The sequence below is a fragment of the Notolabrus celidotus genome, chromosome 9 (assembly GCF_009762535.1).
Source record: "Notolabrus celidotus isolate fNotCel1 chromosome 9, fNotCel1.pri, whole genome shotgun sequence".
NCBI classification, from domain to species: Eukaryota; Metazoa; Chordata; class Actinopteri; order Labriformes; family Labridae; genus Notolabrus; species Notolabrus celidotus.
The window spans coordinates 1,172,522-1,192,264 of record NC_048280.1 but is presented as its reverse complement, the minus strand read 5'-3'; the positions used below and the strand labels follow the sequence as shown (position 1 = coordinate 1,192,264).

Here is a 19,743-nt window from a genome sequence, read left to right as displayed (position 1 = left end):
GAAGCACCATTATGCTGCCTGTAGATATTCCATCTATTGGCAGCATGGCTTTTTGGGCCAGGGAAACTGGCTTGTCATCCCCAGTCGCTGCATTTGGAGGATCAGAGACAAGTTCCCTGATCCCTCAGGACAGTACTCTGGCCAGGTCCTCTCGAATGCCAATACAGTGCCTCAAGTGCTAAAACATCTGCTTGCACATCCAGGCATCAAATTCTATTCATTTTTTGTGTCGCTTTACTTATCATATGTATATATGTGTATATAAACTGCTCAAACAAATTAAAGGAGCACTTTTTTATATATAGTGAAGTATATAGTATAGCATCAAGTCCATTAAATATTGATCTGGTCAGTAAAGTAGTAGAGGAGTTTGTTAATCAATGTCAGCTGCTTTGGTGTTAATGAAATCAACTTTGATGCACAGAAATATGAGTTAAATCCCCTCATCCATACATATAGTCTCTAAAGCAGGCGTGTCCAAAGTACGGCCCGGGGGCCAATCGCGGCCCAAGGTCCATTTATTTATGGCCCCAAGCTTCCATCTTAAAATGTGTTATTTATAGAACAGAAATTAATCAGATTCTGAATCATCTGTACATTTTCAGTTTCTTTCAAGAGCACACACAAAACTAAAGTCAATCCAGAAACGTCTCAAAAAGCTTCATATGGACGGCATTAGTCTGGCATCCAGCACCTCGGCTAGGAATCTAGGAGTCCTATTTGATCAAGATTTATCCTTCAATTCCCAAATTCAGCAAATCTCAAGGTCAGCCTATTTTCACTTGCGCAATATTTCTAAAATTAGACACTTCCTATCTCAGAGCGACGCAGAAAAACTAGTCCATGCATTTGTTACCTCCAGGTTAGATTACTGTAACTCCCTCTTATCAGGCTGCCCCAATAAGTCTCTAAAGATTCTTCAGCTAGTTCAAAACGCTGCAGCTCGAGTATTGACTAAAACTAGGAAGAGGGAGCACATCTCTCCAGTGTTAGCTTCTCTACACTGACTCCCAATAAAATGTAGAATAGAATTTAAAATCCTTCTTTTAACCTACAAAGCCCTTAAAAATCAGGCACCCTCGTATCTTAAAGAGCTCATAGTGCCCTATTACCCCTCTAGAACTCTACGCTCCCAACATGCAGGCCTGCTAGTTGTACCTAAAGTCTCTAAAAGTAGTATGGGAGGTAGAACCTTCAGTTATCAGGCCCCTCTCCTTTGGAAACATCTACCAGTCAGGGTCCGGGAGGCAGACACCCTCTCCACTTTTAAGAGTAGACTTAAAACTTTCCTTTTTGATAAAGCTTATAGTTAGAGCTGGATCAGGCTTGGACCAGCTTTTGTCATGCTGCTATAGGCCTAGACTGCCGGGGGAACTGGCACACTGACACACTGGGATCCTAGCTCACCTTCTTCCCCCCAACCCCTTCATCACTTACTTTAACTCTGCCTGTCCCATTAAAGTTACTAACCATAGACCTTTCTGGAGTCCCTGAGCTCCATTGTCTTGTAGATTCCTCTGAGCTGCCGTAGACGTCCTCCTGCTGTGGACGATCTGGACTCCAGCTGATACGGACGTGCTGGACTCCAGCGGCAACAGCTTCTACGACTCGTCTCATCACTATCACCTCTCTCTCTCTCTTACTCCCCTCTATCTGTCTTTCCAGACCCAACTCAGTCGAGGCATGATGGCTGTCTAACATGAGTCTGGTCCTGCTGGAGGTTTCTGCCTGTTAAAAGGAAGTTTTTCCTCTCCACTGTAACTAGCTAAATACTGCGATGTGCAATGCTCATGATGGATTAAGGTGGGGTCAGACTGAGTCTTACCCTGTCTTGGTGTTGGGTCTCTGTTCATAATTTGACATAGTGTGGTCTAGACCTTCTATGTTTGTAAAAGCGTCTTGAGATGACGTTTGTTGTGATTTGGCGCTATACAAATAAAGATTGATTGATTGATTGATTGACTCCCTGTCTAAAGCCAAAGCAGTGGGAATTCTGCAAGACAGCATTAAAGAAGAAACACAGGAACTCTTAAAGTGGACAGGTTTTCATACTAATGTTTTTATCATGATGTGAAAATGTTCTTTATGAACACTAAAAGTTCAGAAGACACAAAAGAGGACACAAGACAAAATCAAAATAAAGAAATTGTGCAGAAAAGGCAAAATTGGGTGCATCAAAAATGTTCAGAACTCAGGAAAATAATAATTTAGTTCTCAAAATGCTGTCTGCTGGTCAGAAAAGTCTTTAAAACAACATGAAATAGAAGTGTGATGAAATCCACATCGTGATCCTGCCATAGGAAAATAATGAGACAATATTTTTTCCAACATTGCCCGACCCGAATGAAAAACCTTCTCCTCCAGAAGAAGGTAAAGTTTTCTAATGGCTTGTGGAGAACTGAAGACTACTTTAAAATAATTGTTATTTAATAGAGATTTCATATATAACTTGTATGATTCCTAAGTCTCAGTAGGAGCCACTATCCCTGAGGTATTCTGACAACATCAAATGTGGCCCTCTTGGTAAAGTTTGGACACCACTGCTCTAAAGGTTTGTTACCGGGGGGAAAAAAACAATGCCAACTCTTCATTGGCTGCCTCCCTCAGCCAATGAAGAGTTTTGATTTTTTTTTGAGACCATCTCAGCGCTCGGATCTCCACTGAACGTTCTCAGAATATAAACTCCCAGAGTCTGGACAGCTGTTTGAACACTGGACAACTTTGATTATCAGAAGTGTCCATTAACTGAATTATTTAAAAAGACTGGCAGCTGGAGTTCCTTCTTTTCGTGGCTGTCACTTTTTACTTTCACTTTCAATGCGTTTGTGTCGCAGCAAGAAATTCATCTGGTGAGTAAACGACCACAACTACCTACATAAGAATAATCAAATGATGAAGCTAATGATAGAATATCTTTATTGTTGATTATGTATTAGATCAGGTATTAATTGGAATAGTTAGACTTAAATGACTAATCAAATGTATATCTAATCTAATGACCAAACTTTACTAAAACTTGGGATTGACTTTTGAAAACATCTCCACTCCTCCTCCTCTTAGTTATTACTGTTATTACATTTTTGTTCTTTACTACAGTAACTTCTCTGCAAACAGTGATCTCTGTTGTGACTGTGTACTGTGTGAATACTTTGCTGCTGTAACATGTGATGTGTGTCTGTGTCTATTATGACAACAAACATCCAAAGCAGTAAATTCTGCATGTATTGAAAAGAGCTGATTGATGAAGCGACAAGAAATGTTAATGAAGTGTAAATGTGCAGCATTGTTCAATGTGAGATACCACGCTGTGTGAACTCACAACCAGCTACTTTTTATTGGCTTTAAGGAGGGCATGCAGTGTCTTAAATTCAGCTACATTAAAGCTAGGGTTGCTAGTCTCGGAAAACTAGCATGAATTTGAATGTAGCTTTTCTTCAGGACTCCATCTAACCCCTCCTCCCTCGGAGCTCCTCCAAAACGACGCTTAATTCCTACAGTGTTGACGGTCAGTGAAGGCATCAGGAGAGGTGTAGAGTGGGTGCTTCTCAAAGCTCTAAACGTCCATCCTCGCGTCTCTTCCTCGCGTCTTAGTCCCGCCCACCAGAGATGCGAGGAAATGAAAGGCACCCTTAGAGACTGTTTTAAGGTCTGTTTCAGGGCACCCTTAGAGACTGTTTTAAGGTCTGTTTCAGGGCACCCTTAGAGACTGTTATAAGGTCTGTTTCAGGGAACCCTTAATGACTGTTATAAGGTCTGTTTCAGGGCACCCTTAGAGACTGTTTTAAGGTCTGTTTCAGGGCACCCTTAGTGACTGTTTTAAGGTCTGTTTCAGGGAACCCTTAATGACTGTTATAAGGTCTGTTTCAGGGCACCCTTAGAGACTGTTTTAAGGTCTGTTTCAGGGCACCCTTAGAGACTGTTATAAGGTCTGTTTCAGGGCACCCTTAGAGACTGTTGTAAGGTCTGTTTCAGGGCACCCTTAGAGACTGTTGTAAGGTCTGTTTAAGGGCACCCTTAGAGACTGTTATAAGGTCTGTTTCAGGGCACCCTTAGAGACTGTTGTAAGGTCTGTTTCAGGGCACCCTTAGAGACTGTTTTAAGGTCTGTTTCAGGGCACCCTTAATGACTGTTATAAGGTCTGTTTCAGGGCACCCTTAGAGACTGTTATAAGGTCTGTTTCAGGGCACCCTTAGAGACTGTTGTAAGGTCTGTTTCAGGGCACCCTTAGAGACTGTTTTAAGGTCTGTTTCAGGGCACCCTTAGAGACTGTTTTAAGGTCTGTTTCAGGGCACCCTTAGAGACTGTTATAAGGTCTGTTTCAGGGCACCCTTAGAGACTGTTATAAGGTCTGTTTCAGGGCACCCTTAGAGACTGTTTTAAGGTCTGTTTCAGGGCACCCTTAGAGACTGTTATAAGGTCTGTTTCAGGGCACCCTTAGAGACTGTTATAAGGTCTGTTTCGGGGCACCCTTAGAGACTGTTTTAAGGTCTGTTTCAGGGCACCCTTAGTGACTGTTTTAAGGTCTGTTTCAGGGCACCCTTAGTGACTGTTGTAAGGTCTGTTTCAGGGCACCCTTAGTGACTGTTTTAAGGTCTGTTTCAGGGCACCCTTAGTGACTGTTTTAAGGTCTGTTTCAGGGCACCCTTAGAGACTGTTATAAGGTCTGTTTCAGGGAACCCTTAATGACTGTTATAAGGTCTGTTTCAGGGCACCCTTAGAGACTGTTTTAAGGTCTGTTTCAGGGCACCCTTAGTGACTGTTTTAAGGTCTGTTTCAGGGAACCCTTAATGACTGTTATAAGGTCTGTTTCAGGGCACCCTTAGAGACTGTTTTAAGGTCTGTTTCAGGGCACCCTTAGAGACTGTTATAAGGTCTGTTTCAGGGCACCCTTAGAGACTGTTGTAAGGTCTGTTTCAGGGCACCCTTAGAGACTGTTGTAAGGTCTGTTTCAGGGCACCCTTAGAGACTGTTATAAGGTCTGTTTCAGGGCACCCTTAGAGACTGTTGTAAGGTCTGTTTCAGGGCACCCTTAGAGACTGTTTTAAGGTCTGTTTCAGGGCACCCTTAGAGACTGTTATAAGGTCTGTTTCAGGGCACCCTTAGAGACTGTTATAAGGTCTGTTTCAGGGCACCCTTAGAGACTGTTGTAAGGTCTGTTTCAGGGCACCCTTAGAGACTGTTTTAAGGTCTGTTTCAGGGCACCCTTAGAGACTGTTTTAAGGTCTGTTTCAGGGCACCCTTAGAGACTGTTATAAGGTCTGTTTCAGGGCACCCTTAGAGACTGTTGTAAGGTCTGTTTCAGGGCACCCTTAGTGACTGTTTTAAGGTCTGTTTCAGGGCACCCTTAGAGACTGTTATAAGGTCTGTTTCAGGGCACCCTTAGAGACTGTTATAAGGTCTGTTTCAGGGCACCCTTAGAGACTGTTTTAAGGTCTGTTTCAGGGCACCCTTAGAGACTGTTATAAGGTCTGTTTCAGGGCACCCTTAGAGACTGTTTTAAGGTCTGTTTCAGGGCACCCTTAGAGACTGTTTTAAGGTCTGTTTCAGGGCACCCTTAGAGACTGTTATAAGGTCTGTTTCAGGGAACCCTTAATGACTGTTTTAAGGTCTGTTTCAGGGCACCCTTAGAGACTGTTATAAGGTCTGTTTCAGGGCACCCTTAGAGACTGTTTTAAGGTCTGTTTCAGGGCACCCTTAGAGACTGTTTTAAGGTCTGTTTCAGGGCACCCTTAGAGACTGTTATAAGGTCTGTTTCAGGGAACCCTTAATGACTGTTATAAGGTCTGTTTCAGGGCACCCTTAGAGACTGTTTTAAGGTCTGTTTCAGGGCACCCTTAGTGACTGTTTTAAGGTCTGTTTCAGGGAACCCTTAATGACTGTTATAAGGTCTGTTTCAGGGCACCCTTAGAGACTGTTTTAAGGTCTGTTTCAGGGCACCCTTAGAGACTGTTATAAGGTCTGTTTCAGGGCACCCTTAGAGACTGTTGTAAGGTCTGTTTCAGGGCACCCTTAGAGACTGTTGTAAGGTCTGTTTCAGGGCACCCTTAGAGACTGTTATAAGGTCTGTTTCAGGGCACCCTTAGAGACTGTTGTAAGGTCTGTTTCAGGGCACCCTTAGAGACTGTTTTAAGGTCTGTTTCAGGGCACCCTTAGAGACTGTTATAAGGTCTGTTTCAGGGCACCCTTAGAGACTGTTATAAGGTCTGTTTCAGGGCACCCTTAGAGACTGTTGTAAGGTCTGTTTCAGGGCACCCTTAGAGACTGTTTTAAGGTCTGTTTCAGGGCACCCTTAGAGACTGTTTTAAGGTCTGTTTCAGGGCACCCTTAGAGACTGTTATAAGGTCTGTTTCAGGGCACCCTTAGAGACTGTTGTAAGGTCTGTTTCAGGGCACCCTTAGTGACTGTTTTAAGGTCTGTTTCAGGGCACCCTTAGAGACTGTTATAAGGTCTGTTTCAGGGCACCCTTAGAGACTGTTATAAGGTCTGTTTCAGGGCACCCCTAGAGACTGTTTTAAGGTCTGTTTCAGGGCACCCTTAGAGACTGTTATAAGGTCTGTTTCAGGGCACCCTTAGAGACTGTTATAAGGTCTGTTTCGGGGCACCCTTAGAGACTGTTTTAAGGTCTGTTTCAGGGCACCCTTAGTGACTGTTTTAAGGTCTGTTTCAGGGCACCCTTAGTGACTGTTGTAAGGTCTGTTTCAGGGCACCCTTAGTGACTGTTTTAAGGTCTGTTTCAGGGCACCCTTAGTGACTGTTATAAGGTCTGTTTCAGGGCACCCTTAGAGACTGTTGTAAGGTCTGTTTCAGGGCACCCTTAGTGACTGTTGTAAGGTCTATTTCAGGGCACCCTTAGTGACTGTTTTAAGGTCTGTTTCAGGGCACCCTTAGAGACTGTTTTAAGGTCTGTTTCAGGGCACCCTTAGAGACTGTTATAAGGTCTGTTTCAGGGCACCCTTAGAGACTGTTGTAAGGTCTGTTTCAGGGCACCCTTAGTGACTGTTTTAAGGTCTGTTTCAGGGCACCCTTAGAGACTGTTATAAGGTCTGTTTCAGGGCACCCTTAGAGACTGTTATAAGGTCTGTTTCAGGGCACCCCTAGAGACTGTTTTAAGGTCTGTTTCAGGGCACCCTTAGAGACTGTTATAAGGTCTGTTTCAGGGCACCCTTAGAGACTGTTATAAGGTCTGTTTCGGGGCACCCTTAGAGACTGTTTTAAGGTCTGTTTCAGGGCACCCTTAGTGACTGTTTTAAGGTCTGTTTCAGGGCACCCTTAGTGACTGTTGTAAGGTCTGTTTCAGGGCACCCTTAGTGACTGTTTTAAGGTCTGTTTCAGGGCACCCTTAGTGACTGTTATAAGGTCTGTTTCAGGGCACCCTTAGAGACTGTTGTAAGGTCTGTTTCAGGGCACCCTTAGTGACTGTTGTAAGGTCTATTTCAGGGCACCCTTAGTGACTGTTTTAAGGTCTGTTTCAGGGCACCCTTAGTGACTGTTTTAAGGTCCGTCTTTTCTCTGTTATTAAACTCAGCTAATGTAAAGTTACGGATAAGTCACTGCAGCGTCCAATCGGTGAGTGATATTCGATAAGGGGGCGTGTCTGTCAGAGAAAAGACTTCCGCAAAGTCTGCTCTCATGTTTCCTCGATTATCCCTCCTCGGATCAGTCTCCTCGCTCCTCGCTCTTCTCCTCCAGCAGTGTTTAGAGCTTTGGGACCCAAGTTAAAATGGCGCATCAGTAAGTACTTCCGGTTCGAGCGAGGAGCGAGGAGCGAGGAGCGAGGAGCGAGGAGCGAGGAGCGAGGAGCGAGGAGCGAGGAGCGAGGAGACTGCAGTTTAGAGCTTTGAGAAGCACCCAATGTGTGAGCTGGAGAGAGGAGAGACAAGAGGAGAAGTTCTTCATTCATTCAAACATTGATTGTTGTTTTGTTGGTTGTCGTGGTAACGGCTGACAGTGACCGGTTAGTAAAGATCAACGTGTTCACCAATCGGCTCGTCATCACTACAGCATCCGGACGGACGCTACAGTACATCTACATTTCTGTAGGACTTACTAAATGTCATTAATTCTTTTGCTTGTCAGAGCCCCCGTGGTGAGAGCTTTTTAGACTCTGATCCGGACTACAGTCCTGAGCAAGGACCCTCATCGGGTCAGAGGGGACAGGCCCGAGGTCGAGGGAGAGGGGCAGTCAGTAGAGTCAGGGGAAGCAGAGGCAGGAGACGGGGAGTGAACGCCGGGGAAATGTACGCTCTGCAGGAGGCGGCCGAACGGCAGGACAGGATTTGAATGGTTTAAAATTTTGGGCCCCAAAAAAGGCTGATTGGTTGGTGTTTTCCCAGGTTTACTCCGGCTGTAGATAGCAGCTTTTCTTACTTCTTTTTTAAGAACACATTATGTATTGATTACCATCAGGACATAAAGATCATTTTAACCAGGAGAACAAAAAGTGTATGTAAATCTGACTACCAACCCCAGCTTTAAAGAGATGAGATATGCAAAATGTCCACTGTAATGATATTGATGACAATCACACTAAAGCAGTGCTAAAACATTAGTTTAAATGTTTTGGTGCTGACAGAGCATTTTGATATAAGTTATAATTACAGCTTTTGCAGCCAGTTTGGGCTCCTCCTCTTGGTCACACTTCTCTGTAAAGTGAGGGATGCAGCATCCATGATATCAAAAAGAGGAATGTCACATTTTGAATAATTAGACCACAGAAAAGTTGCCCTTTTTCTTGACTCTGTCTTTCTTTTAAGTGAATTTGAGTTTTTATGCAGTGTCTTCCACTACAGAGTCATGTCTGTGTTTAATGCAGTGTCTTCCACTACAGAGTCATGTCTGTTTTTAATGCAGTGACTTCCACTACAGAGTCATGTCTGTTTTTAATGCAGTGACTTCCACTACAGAGTCATGTCTGTTTTTAATGCAGTGACTTCCACTACAGAGTCATGTCTGTTTTTAATGCAGTGACTTCCACTACAGAGTCATGTCTGTTTTTAATGCAGTGACTTCCACTACAGAGTCATGTCTGTGTTTAATGCAGTGACTTCCACTACAGAGTCATGTCTGTGTTTAATGCAGTGACTTCCACTACAGAGTCATGTCTGTTTTTAATGCAGTGACTTCCACTACAGAGTCATGTCTGTTTTTAATGCAGTGACTTCCACTACAGAGTCATGTCTGTCTTTAATGCAGTGACTTCCACTACAGAGTCATGTCTGTTTTTAATGCAGTGACTTCAACTACAGAGTCATGTCTGTGTTTAATGCAGTGACTTCCACTACAGAGTCATGTCTGTGTTTAATGCAGTGACTTCCACTACAGAGTCATGTCTGTGTTTAATGCAGTGACTTCCACTACAGAGTCATGTCTGTTTTTAATGCAGTGACTTCCACTACAGAGTCATGTCTGTTTTTAATGCAGTGACTTCCACTACAGAGTCATGTCTGTTTTTAATGCAGTGACTTCCACTACAGAGTCATGTCTGTCTTTAATGCAGTGACTTCCACTACAGAGTCATGTCTGTCTTTAATGCAGTGACTTCCACTACAGAGTCATGTCTGTCTTTAATGCAGTGACTTCAACTACAGAGTCATGTCTGTTTTTAATGCAGTGACTTCCACTACAGAGTCATGTCTGTTTTTAATGCAGTGACTTCCACTACAGAGTCATGTCTGTTTTTAATGCAGTGACTTCAACTACAGAGTCATGTCTGTGTTTTATTGCATTAAAAACAGACATGACTCTGTAGTGGAAGTCACTGCAGGCTGCCTGAGGGCCTGTAGATCAGGTCCATCCAGTCTTTGTTTTGGTCCTTGTCCCTCTTGTACAGAGGTGTCTCCAGATTGAATCTTGTAATGATGTTATGTACTGCAGACGATGAAATCCACTAATTCTTTGTCATATCACTCTGAGGAACATTATTCTGAAACTGTTGAATTATTTGCTCACGCAGTCTCTCACAGAGTGATGAACCTCTTCCCAGCTTTCTTTCTGAGAGACTCCGCCTCTCTGGAGTGTCCTTTTTAATCCCAGTCATGTGACTAACCTGCTGATCGTTAACATCATTAGTTGGGAGATGTTTCTCTCAGTGTTTAGTGTCTCTGTTTTAACTTTTCTGAAACCTGTTGCTGGCATCAAATTTGAAATGAGCTTATATTTTTCTTAAAACAAAAATATTTTTTTAGTTTCAACAATTGATATGTTGTCTTTGCACTATTTACAATTTAAAATAGGCTTTGAGTGATTTGTAAAGAGTCAAATCTGTTTTTATTAACATTTTACAAAGTATTTCAGCTTCTTTTGGACTTTGGGTGTACATATATTTTATTTTACTTTGCACACAGCCATGTGTACTGACCTAATACATGATACATGAAATAACATGTGAACCAGCAAAATCACTTCCTGAGACATAAGCATGGAACCCAAAAATTACACCCAAGGTTAGATGCTGTCACAAACCAAACTGTGCCTGACGTTAATCTGAAATGTTTTCTTAATTAAAAAAAACAAACTATTGATTCTTCAGTTTCACATTCTCTGTCCTGCTTTTTATTTGCAGTTGAATCAGTCCCTGATGTTTACAGCAGAGTGTGTCATGGCGACTGCAGCAGCAGGTGAGTCCAGTCAGACTTTAATAGTATTTGTAACGCCCTTCTTTCTTTTTACATATTATACAGAAAACAGAAGAGCTTTTCACCCAGCTGATTACAAACCTAATAAAACTGTTTTTTCCCCACTGTTCAATATGTAACCCTACTTATGATAATCAAGAGTGTCTGAGGTATATTAATAACTTTAATGATTAAAGTGAAAGACTTTGATGACACATTCATATTTGTCCTTCTTGTTTCAGATGATCTGCATCCTCTGAGGCGAAGTAGCAGCATTGAATGGTTGCCACCTTCCAGTGAGTAAAACTTTTATCCCAATGTGTAAGAGAATCTGTTAGTACAATATTTTTTAGGTAAACAAACCCTTCAAATGAAACTATAAGTTCATCTTTTCTAAATCCTTGTTTTTCACAGTGTCTGAGCTGAGGGTGGTTCTGCTGGGGAACAGCTGGTCTGAGAGGAGTTCAGTGGGGAACTTTATACTCAGACAGACTGTGTTCAACACTGAGGAAGAACAAGACAAATGTTTAAGAGTTAACACAACATTGGAGGAGAACAAAATCATCCTTGTCAACACCCCAGACCTGCTTAAACGTGACATCTCTCAAAAACAGTTGACAGATTATGTCAAAGACTGTGCAAGTCTCTCTGATCCTGGACCTCATGTGTTCCTGCTGGTTCTACAGCCTGAAGACTTCACTGACAAACACAAACAGAGTCTCTGCAGAGTCCTTGAAAATTTCAGTGATCGATCTTTTGATCATTCACTGGTATTGATATCAACACCCAGAGAGGAGAGTCCAGGCTTAAAGAAAAAATACAAGGAACACCCTCCATTAAAAGACATGATCAAAAAGTGTAAATACAGACACTTGAAACAGAAACACCTTGACCATTCAGAGCTGTTAACACGTTTGGGTCAAATCGTGAAGGAGAACAACGGAGAGCATGTCAGCCATGAAGTATATGAGGACCCGACTGCTACTCTACCAGGTGATCATCAAAGCCCAAAACAAAAGGAAACTCAGCCTTCTCTCGTACAAGCTATCAGGGCGGCTGGTAAGTTGACAGCAATGACAACCTTCTGCACACAAATCCCGTCTGTTCCATTAACCTATAGAGAATGAAGCTGCATATCAATTTCGGTTATCTTTTCTAAGGACTGTCTGCGATTCAAGGACGGTCTCTACAGAACTTGGACTCAGAAAAACCCCTCCTGACTCAGAGTAAGTAAAGGCAGCCGATGGATTTCTGATGGCATCTTTTCTCAAGCTGTAACACCAAAACCTTTCACAATTCTTTCATATTGAAAATAACCAATTAAAATAAACCTTTTGTTATATAGACATGTTTTTATTACCTCTTACATATTGAGAAAGGCTGATCTCTGTTTCATACAGGCTTTGTGAGCAGCCTGTGACGGCTGCTGAACATCCTAATTTTAGTTTGGTGTGCATGTTCACAGATCAAAACCTCTGAACTGCCGGCGTGAGGAGCACACTAAGAGCACAGGAAGCATACATGGTCTTAGTGTGCTCCCTCTGGCATATCTGTGAGGGGACCTCCCTCATTTGCTTTAATTCTTAATTTTTAATTTTTCCAAGGCTCTGTGTTTGGCTCCCTGCAAAACTTTCTCTGAAAAAGGCTCTGACCTACGACAATATAAGCTTGATCCAAAAAGGCAACAGTACTTTGTAGACTTGTGGATGGATCTAGAGAACATAAGCCTCTAAGAGTCGTCAGCATGCTAATGTTAATCTAGGGGTTTTTCGACCGGAGGGACTTTACCCCTGAACTACGTGCGTTTGGACCGGTGGACCCAGGGTCTAAATTTAGTTCAGGGGTAGATAATCTCCCCCCTAAAAAGCCCCTGCTAGGGGGGGTAGTACTTTTCAAAGGTCCCGGGACTTTCGGGGGGTGGGGCCTGCAATGCTGAACGTGTCTGATTGGTCGATTAACCTCAGTGTTTTTATTCCTCCCTCCGTCCACAATAACATCACACACATCTGTGATTCTCTTGATTTCTCTTTCTTTCATTAGTTTTTATTTGTTCTATCTTTTTTGTATGTGTGTGTACTTTTCAAAAGAAGAAGCTGTGATTCTCTTGATTTAGCAGCTTGTAACAGTAGTCTTCTCTCAGCCCACCGTGAATGCGTCTCTCCTCCCGGTGTTCCGGTTTTAAAAGTGACCCTGTAAACTGGAGACCTTCAGCTGAACGTGTCAGTGTTTGTGGAGTTTACACAGCTGTTAAAACACAGAGGGAGTTCCTGGGAATGCAAACTAGTTTAGTTTTTATTAAGATTTCAAAATATCCTCATCAGATATTTAATGATGGTCTAAAGACGTTTATGAGGGATGCATCCGGCTGAGAGTCTCCAGATAACAGGGTCGCTGTTTAAACCAAAACACCGGCCGATCTCTGCGATCACGGCTTTTTGAGTTCAAAAGGATTTTAAAGCCGTGTTGAAACGTCTTTGCTACTCGCGCTTATCTCCTCTCACGTGTTGATTCATTCATTGCTTTTTCCAGGTTTTTAACCGCAGGCGCAAAATGTTCACTTTTTTCACAATTTCAAATTTGAGGATAATTATTTTTTTTCGAAAGGCTCCAAGTCAACTTTTTTATTCTTTCAAAAAAAAATTTCAAATCTTTTTTTTTATCTCAAATTTATTTTTTTTCAAAAAAAAAATTCAACTTTTTTTTTTCTCAAATTTTTTTTCAAAATTTTTTTTCAAAATCTTTCTTCAAAATCTTTTTTCAATTTTTTTTCAATTTTCTTTCAATTTTTTTTCAATTTCTTTTTCAATTTTTTTTTTTTTTCAATTTTTTTTTTCAATTTTTTTTTTCAATTTTTTTTTTCAATTTTTTTTTTCAATTTTTTTCCAAAAACCATTCACAGTCATTGTTTTTTCCATCTGTGATGAATGGCATTCCTCTTTGCTGAACGTGTCAGTATTTGTGGAGTTTACACAGCTGTTGAAACACAGAGGGAGTTCCTGGGAATGCAAACTAGTTTAGTTTTTATTAAGATTTCAAAATATCCTCATCAGATATTTAATGATGGTCTAAAGACGTTTATGAGGGATGCATCCGGCTGAGAGTCTCCAGTTAACAGGGTCGCTGTTTAAACCAAAACACTGGCCGATCTCTGCGATCACGGCTTTTTGAGTTCAAAAGGATTTTAAAGCCGTGTTGAAACGTCTTTGCTACTCGCGCTTATCTCCTCTCACGTGTTGATTCAGTGAATCCATCTGTGATGAAATATAGCACCATCTAAAACAGCGCCAGCTGAGTCTCTTCATGTTAACAGGCTAACTGTTGTGTTGCTCATAATGATACCTGCCTGTCCGTCTGCTTCTATGGTGTCATCTGTGATAAATGGCATTCCTCTTTGTGTTACTGCCCCCTACTGGCCTGGTGGTGTAGTGCATTTACTTTTTTTTCTCCATACGTCACTGGCCTGATTTACACAATCTACCGGGACTTCAGCCCGCGGTCGAAACGCAGACAACAATGGGGGACCAGGAACCTTTTAGTTCAGGGGGAAGTAGTTCTGGAGGCTAAAAGACCCAAGAACTCTTGGTCGAAATGCACCTCTAGTTCCTGAGAGTCCTTAGGGTCATCGGTCGTATGTTGTAGATAAATGGTTTCCCACTTATGTCCAACATACAATGCTGTTGTGAATTTTCAATCAAAAGAAGTAAGGCCGAAGTCACCACAGGGATAATGTGACCCCAACGACCCACAGATGACCGATGTTCCTAACGACTCCCAGGAACTATGTCAAGGACTCTGCTAAAGGCCCCATGTGACTACCACATCAACAACCCTTAGAGGGTCCACCAGTCTGTTTAGAAATGAAGAAGCATTTTTCTGAGGAGAGTTGAAACGTCATCAAGAAATGCCTCGTCGGATGACTGAGAATCTTCACAGATATAGTGTACCATTTGGCTTCAGTACTCTTCACTTAAATTAGAAGATTCAGCCGGCATTAGTCTGGCTCAAACTTTCTAACCATCCAGTTCAGAATGGTTTTACAACATTGAGGTAAAGTTGCACGTAACAGGAGCTTAACTCCCAGTGCATTGAACACAACACAGCCCTTCGTCTGCAGAACCACTCTAATTGTGTCTGATTGGAACACTTTGTGCTCATTGTTGTAAAATCATAACACAAAAGGTTTTCCTGCGACTCTGGTACGTCCTCATGCTTTTCTGTAAATCATAACTTCCAGTAACAACAGTAGACTTTGTTGACTTTCTTCCTCAAATAGAAAGACTTTAGTGGTATCTGTGACAGATACGCAGACAACTGTCAAGGACGAAGCCACCCAATGGGCTTCAGATTTTTATGTTTTATGCTGTTATTACCCAACCATTGAAAACTGGACTGAATAAGATTCTTCACTGTCTGATGTTTCGCTGACTTATACAGAGACAGTCTGCAATATTAGGAACTTTACTTCTGCATTTCACTTCTTGGGTGGTGTAGTGGGTAGCACTATTTCTGCACAGCAACGATCTGGTTTCAGATCCCCTGCCAGACAGCAGCCTTTCTATGTGAAGTTTCCTTCCCATATATGATGCGTGAGTTCTCTGCAGATACCCGTTTCATCATGCAGTCCAAAGACATGCTCTTTGGGTTGATTGATGATTATAAACTGTTTGTAGGTGGGAGTGTGTGTTACTCGCAGTTTGTCTTTGTACAGTATGTGAGCCCCGCCTTCTTGTTCAAGTTGTGGTAACTGGTGCCAGATTGACAGCCTGATTTTGACACGACAGACTGAGATACTTGAGCAGTTCTTACTACTTCTGCTCCTCTGCTTCAAAAAGGCTTTAGTGTCTGCGGTTGAATGTCTATGAGCATCTTTCGCCACTGACGACATAACATTTATCAAAACACAAAAACTTTGAACTGAAATATCAATCAGCCTTTAGTTTTGTGAAGAGATCCCCTCATGATAACAAAGTGAAGTGATTTTATTTAATTCCAAGTTAATGGCGTTTTATTTTCTCTCTGTTGTATTTCAGCAGCTGGATTCAGGATTGTGCTCCTGGGAAAAAGTGAAAACAAACAGACAAAACTCTGTAACATCATCACCCGAGACCAAGCTTTCAATCTCCCAAAAACGTTCCCAGCAGAGTGGAGAGGAAACCCACTAACAGTGGTGAAAACTCCAGACTTGTTCAGTCTGTCTGTGGAGGCTGTGAGAAGAGAGGTGGAGAGCTGTCTTTGTCCTCCAGGACCAAATGTTCTGCTGCTGTTAGTGAAACCTTCTGATTTCACTGAAGAGAACAGACAAACACTGAAGTTCATCCTCAGTCTGTTTGGTCAAGATGCTTTTAAACACTCCATGGTCATCATGACACACAGGGGGAATAAAAGTAGTATTGTAGTAAGTCAGCTTATTGAAGACTGTGGAGGACGACATCATGAGATGACACCTGATGATCGTAACCTGTTAATGGAGAATATTGAGAACATTGTGTGTAGAAACAAAGGAACCTGCCTAATACGGACTAAAGAGTCCAAGTCCGAACGTGTAAAACCAGCTTTAAACCTGGTCCTGTGTGGGAGGAGAGGAGCAGGGAAGACTTCAGCAGCAAAGGCCATTTTAGGTCAGACAGGTCTTCATTCAGCCTCCAGCTCATCAGAGTGTGTTAAACATCAGGGAGAGGTGTGTGGACGTTGGGTTTCCCTGGTGGAGCTTCCTGCTCTGTGTGGAGAACCTCTGGAGACAGTGATGGAGGAATCACTCAGGTGTGTCTCCCTCTGTGATCCTGAAGGTGTCCATGCCTTCATCCTGGTCCTACCTGTGGATCCTCTCACTGATGAAGACAAGGGAGAGTTAGAGATCATCCAGGACACCTTCAGCTCTTGGGTCACTGCCTTCACCATGATCCTGTTCACTGTGGAGTCAGATTCTACAGATGCAGCGGTTGTTAACTTTGTAGAGAAGACCAAAGATGTCCAGGAGCTCATCCAGATGTGGGGAGGAAAATCTTTTGTTCTCAACATTAAGGACAAGCAGCAGATCCCAGAGCTGTTGGACGAGTTGGCCAAGATGACGATTGAAGGATCCAAATGCTTCACAACAGACATGTTCACCAAGGCTCAGATGGAGAAGGTCGTAAGACTCAAAGCTGAACTGCGCGATGTGAATCAGAGGAGTCAGAGAAGAGATGCTGTTGGAATCCAGAGTGGAGAGAGTCTCAGGATGGTGCTGATCGGGAAGACTGGCAATGGAAAAAGTGCGACTGGAAACACCATTCTGGGTAAAGAACATTTTAAGTCCACTGCCCACTCAAAGTCTGTGACCAAGTTCTGCAAAAAAGAAACTGGAAAGGTTGATGGTTGGTCGGTCGCGGTGGTTGACACCCCTGGATTGTTTGACACAAACCTCTCCAGTGATGACACTCAACAGGAGCTCGTGAAGTGCATCAGCTTACTGGCTCCTGGACCTCATGTGTTCCTATTAGTGCTGCAGATCGGGCGCTGCACACAGGAGGAGAAGGACTCTGTGGAACTGATCAAGAAATATTTTGGCAAGAATGCAGGAGATTTCATCATCACCATATTCACCAGAGGAGACGATCTCGGCCAGTCCATCGAGAGCTACATCGAAGACTCTGATGACTTTTTGAAAAAGCTGATAAATGACTGTGGAGGAAGATACCAGGTCTTCAACAATAAGAGGCGGACAGACCGAGCACAAGTCACAGAGTTACTGAAAAAATCAAAAGAAATGCTGAAGGTAAACAGCGGCAGCTTCTACACCTCTGATATGTTCCAAGAGGCCGAGGCGGCGATACAGAAGGAAGTGGAAAAGATCCTGAAGGAAAAGGAAGAAGAAATGCAGAGACAGAGGGACGAGCTCCAGAGAAAGCACGAGGAAGAAATGGAAGCCATGAAGAAAAGAATGGAGCAACAGAGAGAAGAAATAGAACAGGAGAGGGTCAAACAGCTCAAAGAGATGGAGGAGAAAATGAATAAAGAGCGTGAGGAGAGAAGGAAAGAGCAGGAAAGGAGAGAAGAGGAGGACAAGAGGGAGAAAAAACAGGATAGACTTAAACAACTGGAGTTGGAGCAAAAACTTGAAACTATGGAGAGAAAAATTAAGTCAGAATCAGAGGAAAAGGAAACCATTGACAAGAAGTTGGACCTGAGCAGAGAAGAGATAAGGAAACAACGGGAGGACTGGGAGAGAGAGAGAAATGAGTGGTGGAAAAACAGAGGTCAAGAAAGTGAACAGAAACGCAAAGAGGAGCAAACGAAAATGAAAAAGCTTCAGGAGGAATATGAGCAGGAAAGAGAAAAACTGCAAAAGAAAAGAAAAGAGGAGGATCACCTCAGACAAGAACAGGAGGAGCAGGAGAGACGACAGTTAGAGGAGAGCTACAAGAAAAAGATGGAGGAGATGAAGAAGAAGTACGAAGAGGAGGCCAGAAAACAAGCCGAAGAACTGAACGATTTCAGACTGAAATACACGAAGGACTTTGTTGCGCTGGTGGAGAAACACATGGAGGAAATGTACGAATTGAAGCTAACGCATCAGAGACAACTGTACGAGACCGAGGGGAGGCGTGACAAAGAGTACGACCTGTTACAAAACCTCTCAAAGAGTAAAGAAAAACACCTGAAAGAAGAAGTGGAGAACTTGAAGAAAAAACAAGATGAAGAAATAAATGAGCTCAAACAAAAATACAAAAGCAGATGTGTCATCCTCTGATCCTCGATCATCTCAAGGTCATAACAGATAAAGAATCATCTGGTTTCTATGTTTCTGATGAACCACAGCCAATGAACCGGATGTTTCCTCTGAACGGACACTCTGGAGACCTTACGATTGTTCTGACACTCCAAGGGGTTCCAAGTTTTATTGTTCGAGTACTGACAACCATTTCCAAAACTGTAGCTGAAGACATAAATGAATATATAGTGCTAAAGTACTAAACTGTGGGAGACGGATAAACGATTATTTTGGCCAACTGTGGAGGCTCAACTTAAATCACGTCTTCCGTCATTGATGCATCATTGAGCTCTTAGACTCCTTGTGATGGAAACTCCCTGCATGAAGCTCACATTTAGGAAGATGTTATAATATTTTTCCCAAGGTTGTTTTAAGACTGAGTACTTCAGTACTTCAAAAACTGAACTAACAAACCATGCATGACAACCAAAGACTGTATAATGAATGGACGTAGTATCCGTGACGTCACCCATCTGTTCCTGCAGCGCTGTTTGAAGCTGATCGTCGGCGGTGCTATATTGGAAATGCAGAACACAACCTTCTGTCGAGATAGTGTGAGGTAAAGAGACGGGCTTTAGCCTCCTCGCTAACAGCAGTGTTAATTTTGGCGGCTATTTTAGATTTGGTTGATCAGATATCAGTATCAGGGTTATACCAAGAGTTAAAATCGTCAACACTCCTTTAACACTTTTGCTTGTGTAATATCTGAAGTTAAATAATTCAGCCTGGCCCTGCTAAAATGTCAAAAGAAAACATTCTTGATGTGACCACTGTGACTGTATTTTGATTCTCTTGACTCACAGTAAAATGCCATGAAAGGTCTGTATTGCACATTTACGACGGTCCCTGAATGCACCTGCAGTGACAGGCGAACTGGACAGACAGTCAGTTCACGACACTCTGAAATGCATCTGCATCTTTGATGACGAGGAGTTGATCCAAACTTCCTAAATGTGTCTGATGTTTCACCAAACTGGATTAAATCAAGCTGTAGGCGCCAAGCTTTTTACGGTAACCACGGCAACAACGTCAAACATCAAATATTAAACAGACGTCCCCCCGGTTGTGTCTTTGTCACTAACGCACACCAGGGGGGTCAAAATCCTCAATGAAGATGAGACAGATGCATGGAGGTGAGGAGAGCTGGTTCATAAAGCACACCTGCTGCAGGTAGAGACCAAGCTAACACTGAGCCCCTCAGATAAGAACTCAGCCTGTCACAGGAAGTCATCACGCCGTCTTTAAAGACGCACAGCACAGGGGGAAACATGGACAGTCCGCCACCCAAGTTTTCGTCTCGTTAACAAAATCAAAACATACGTTCGTCAGAGTTTTTATTATCAGTGATGCACTTTAGATCGTCATAGTCTCGTTTTCGTC

General features: G+C 42.6%; 1 protein-coding gene across 2 annotated transcripts; it reads left to right on the top strand.

Moving 5' to 3' along the window:
* Positions 1 to 2,615: 2,615 nt before the first annotated feature.
* Positions 2,616 to 18,873, top strand: LOC117819072. 2 transcript variants are annotated; one of them, XM_034692283.1, is made up of 6 exons: positions 2,616 to 2,849; positions 10,562 to 10,616; positions 10,856 to 10,909; positions 11,028 to 11,672; positions 11,774 to 11,839; positions 15,644 to 18,873. In XM_034692283.1, the coding sequence occupies exons 2-6, from the start codon at positions 10,577 to 10,579 to the stop codon at positions 18,340 to 18,342; spliced, it is 3,504 nt and encodes a 1,167-aa protein (XP_034548174.1). In that variant the 5' UTR covers positions 2,616 to 2,849; positions 10,562 to 10,576; the 3' UTR covers positions 18,343 to 18,873. The 2 variants fall into 2 exon arrangements, with proteins under 2 accessions (XP_034548174.1, XP_034548175.1); XM_034692284.1 differs by having other exon boundaries at positions 2,676 to 2,849; positions 11,028 to 11,606.
* Positions 18,874 to 19,743: the final 870 nt, after the last annotated feature.

Bases quoted from the DNA above. Each gene is read 5' to 3' on its own strand.
- LOC117819072 (XM_034692283.1), top strand. From the start codon at position 10,577: ATGTTTACAGCAGAGTGTGTCATGGCGACTGCAGCAGCAG. The intron at 10,617-10,855 runs GTGAGTCCAGTC...TTCTTGTTTCAG, and splicing joins CATGGCGACTGCAGCAGCAG to ATGATCTGCATCCTCTGAGG. The intron at 11,673-11,773 runs GTAAGTTGACAG...ATCTTTTCTAAG, and splicing joins ACAAGCTATCAGGGCGGCTG to GACTGTCTGCGATTCAAGGA.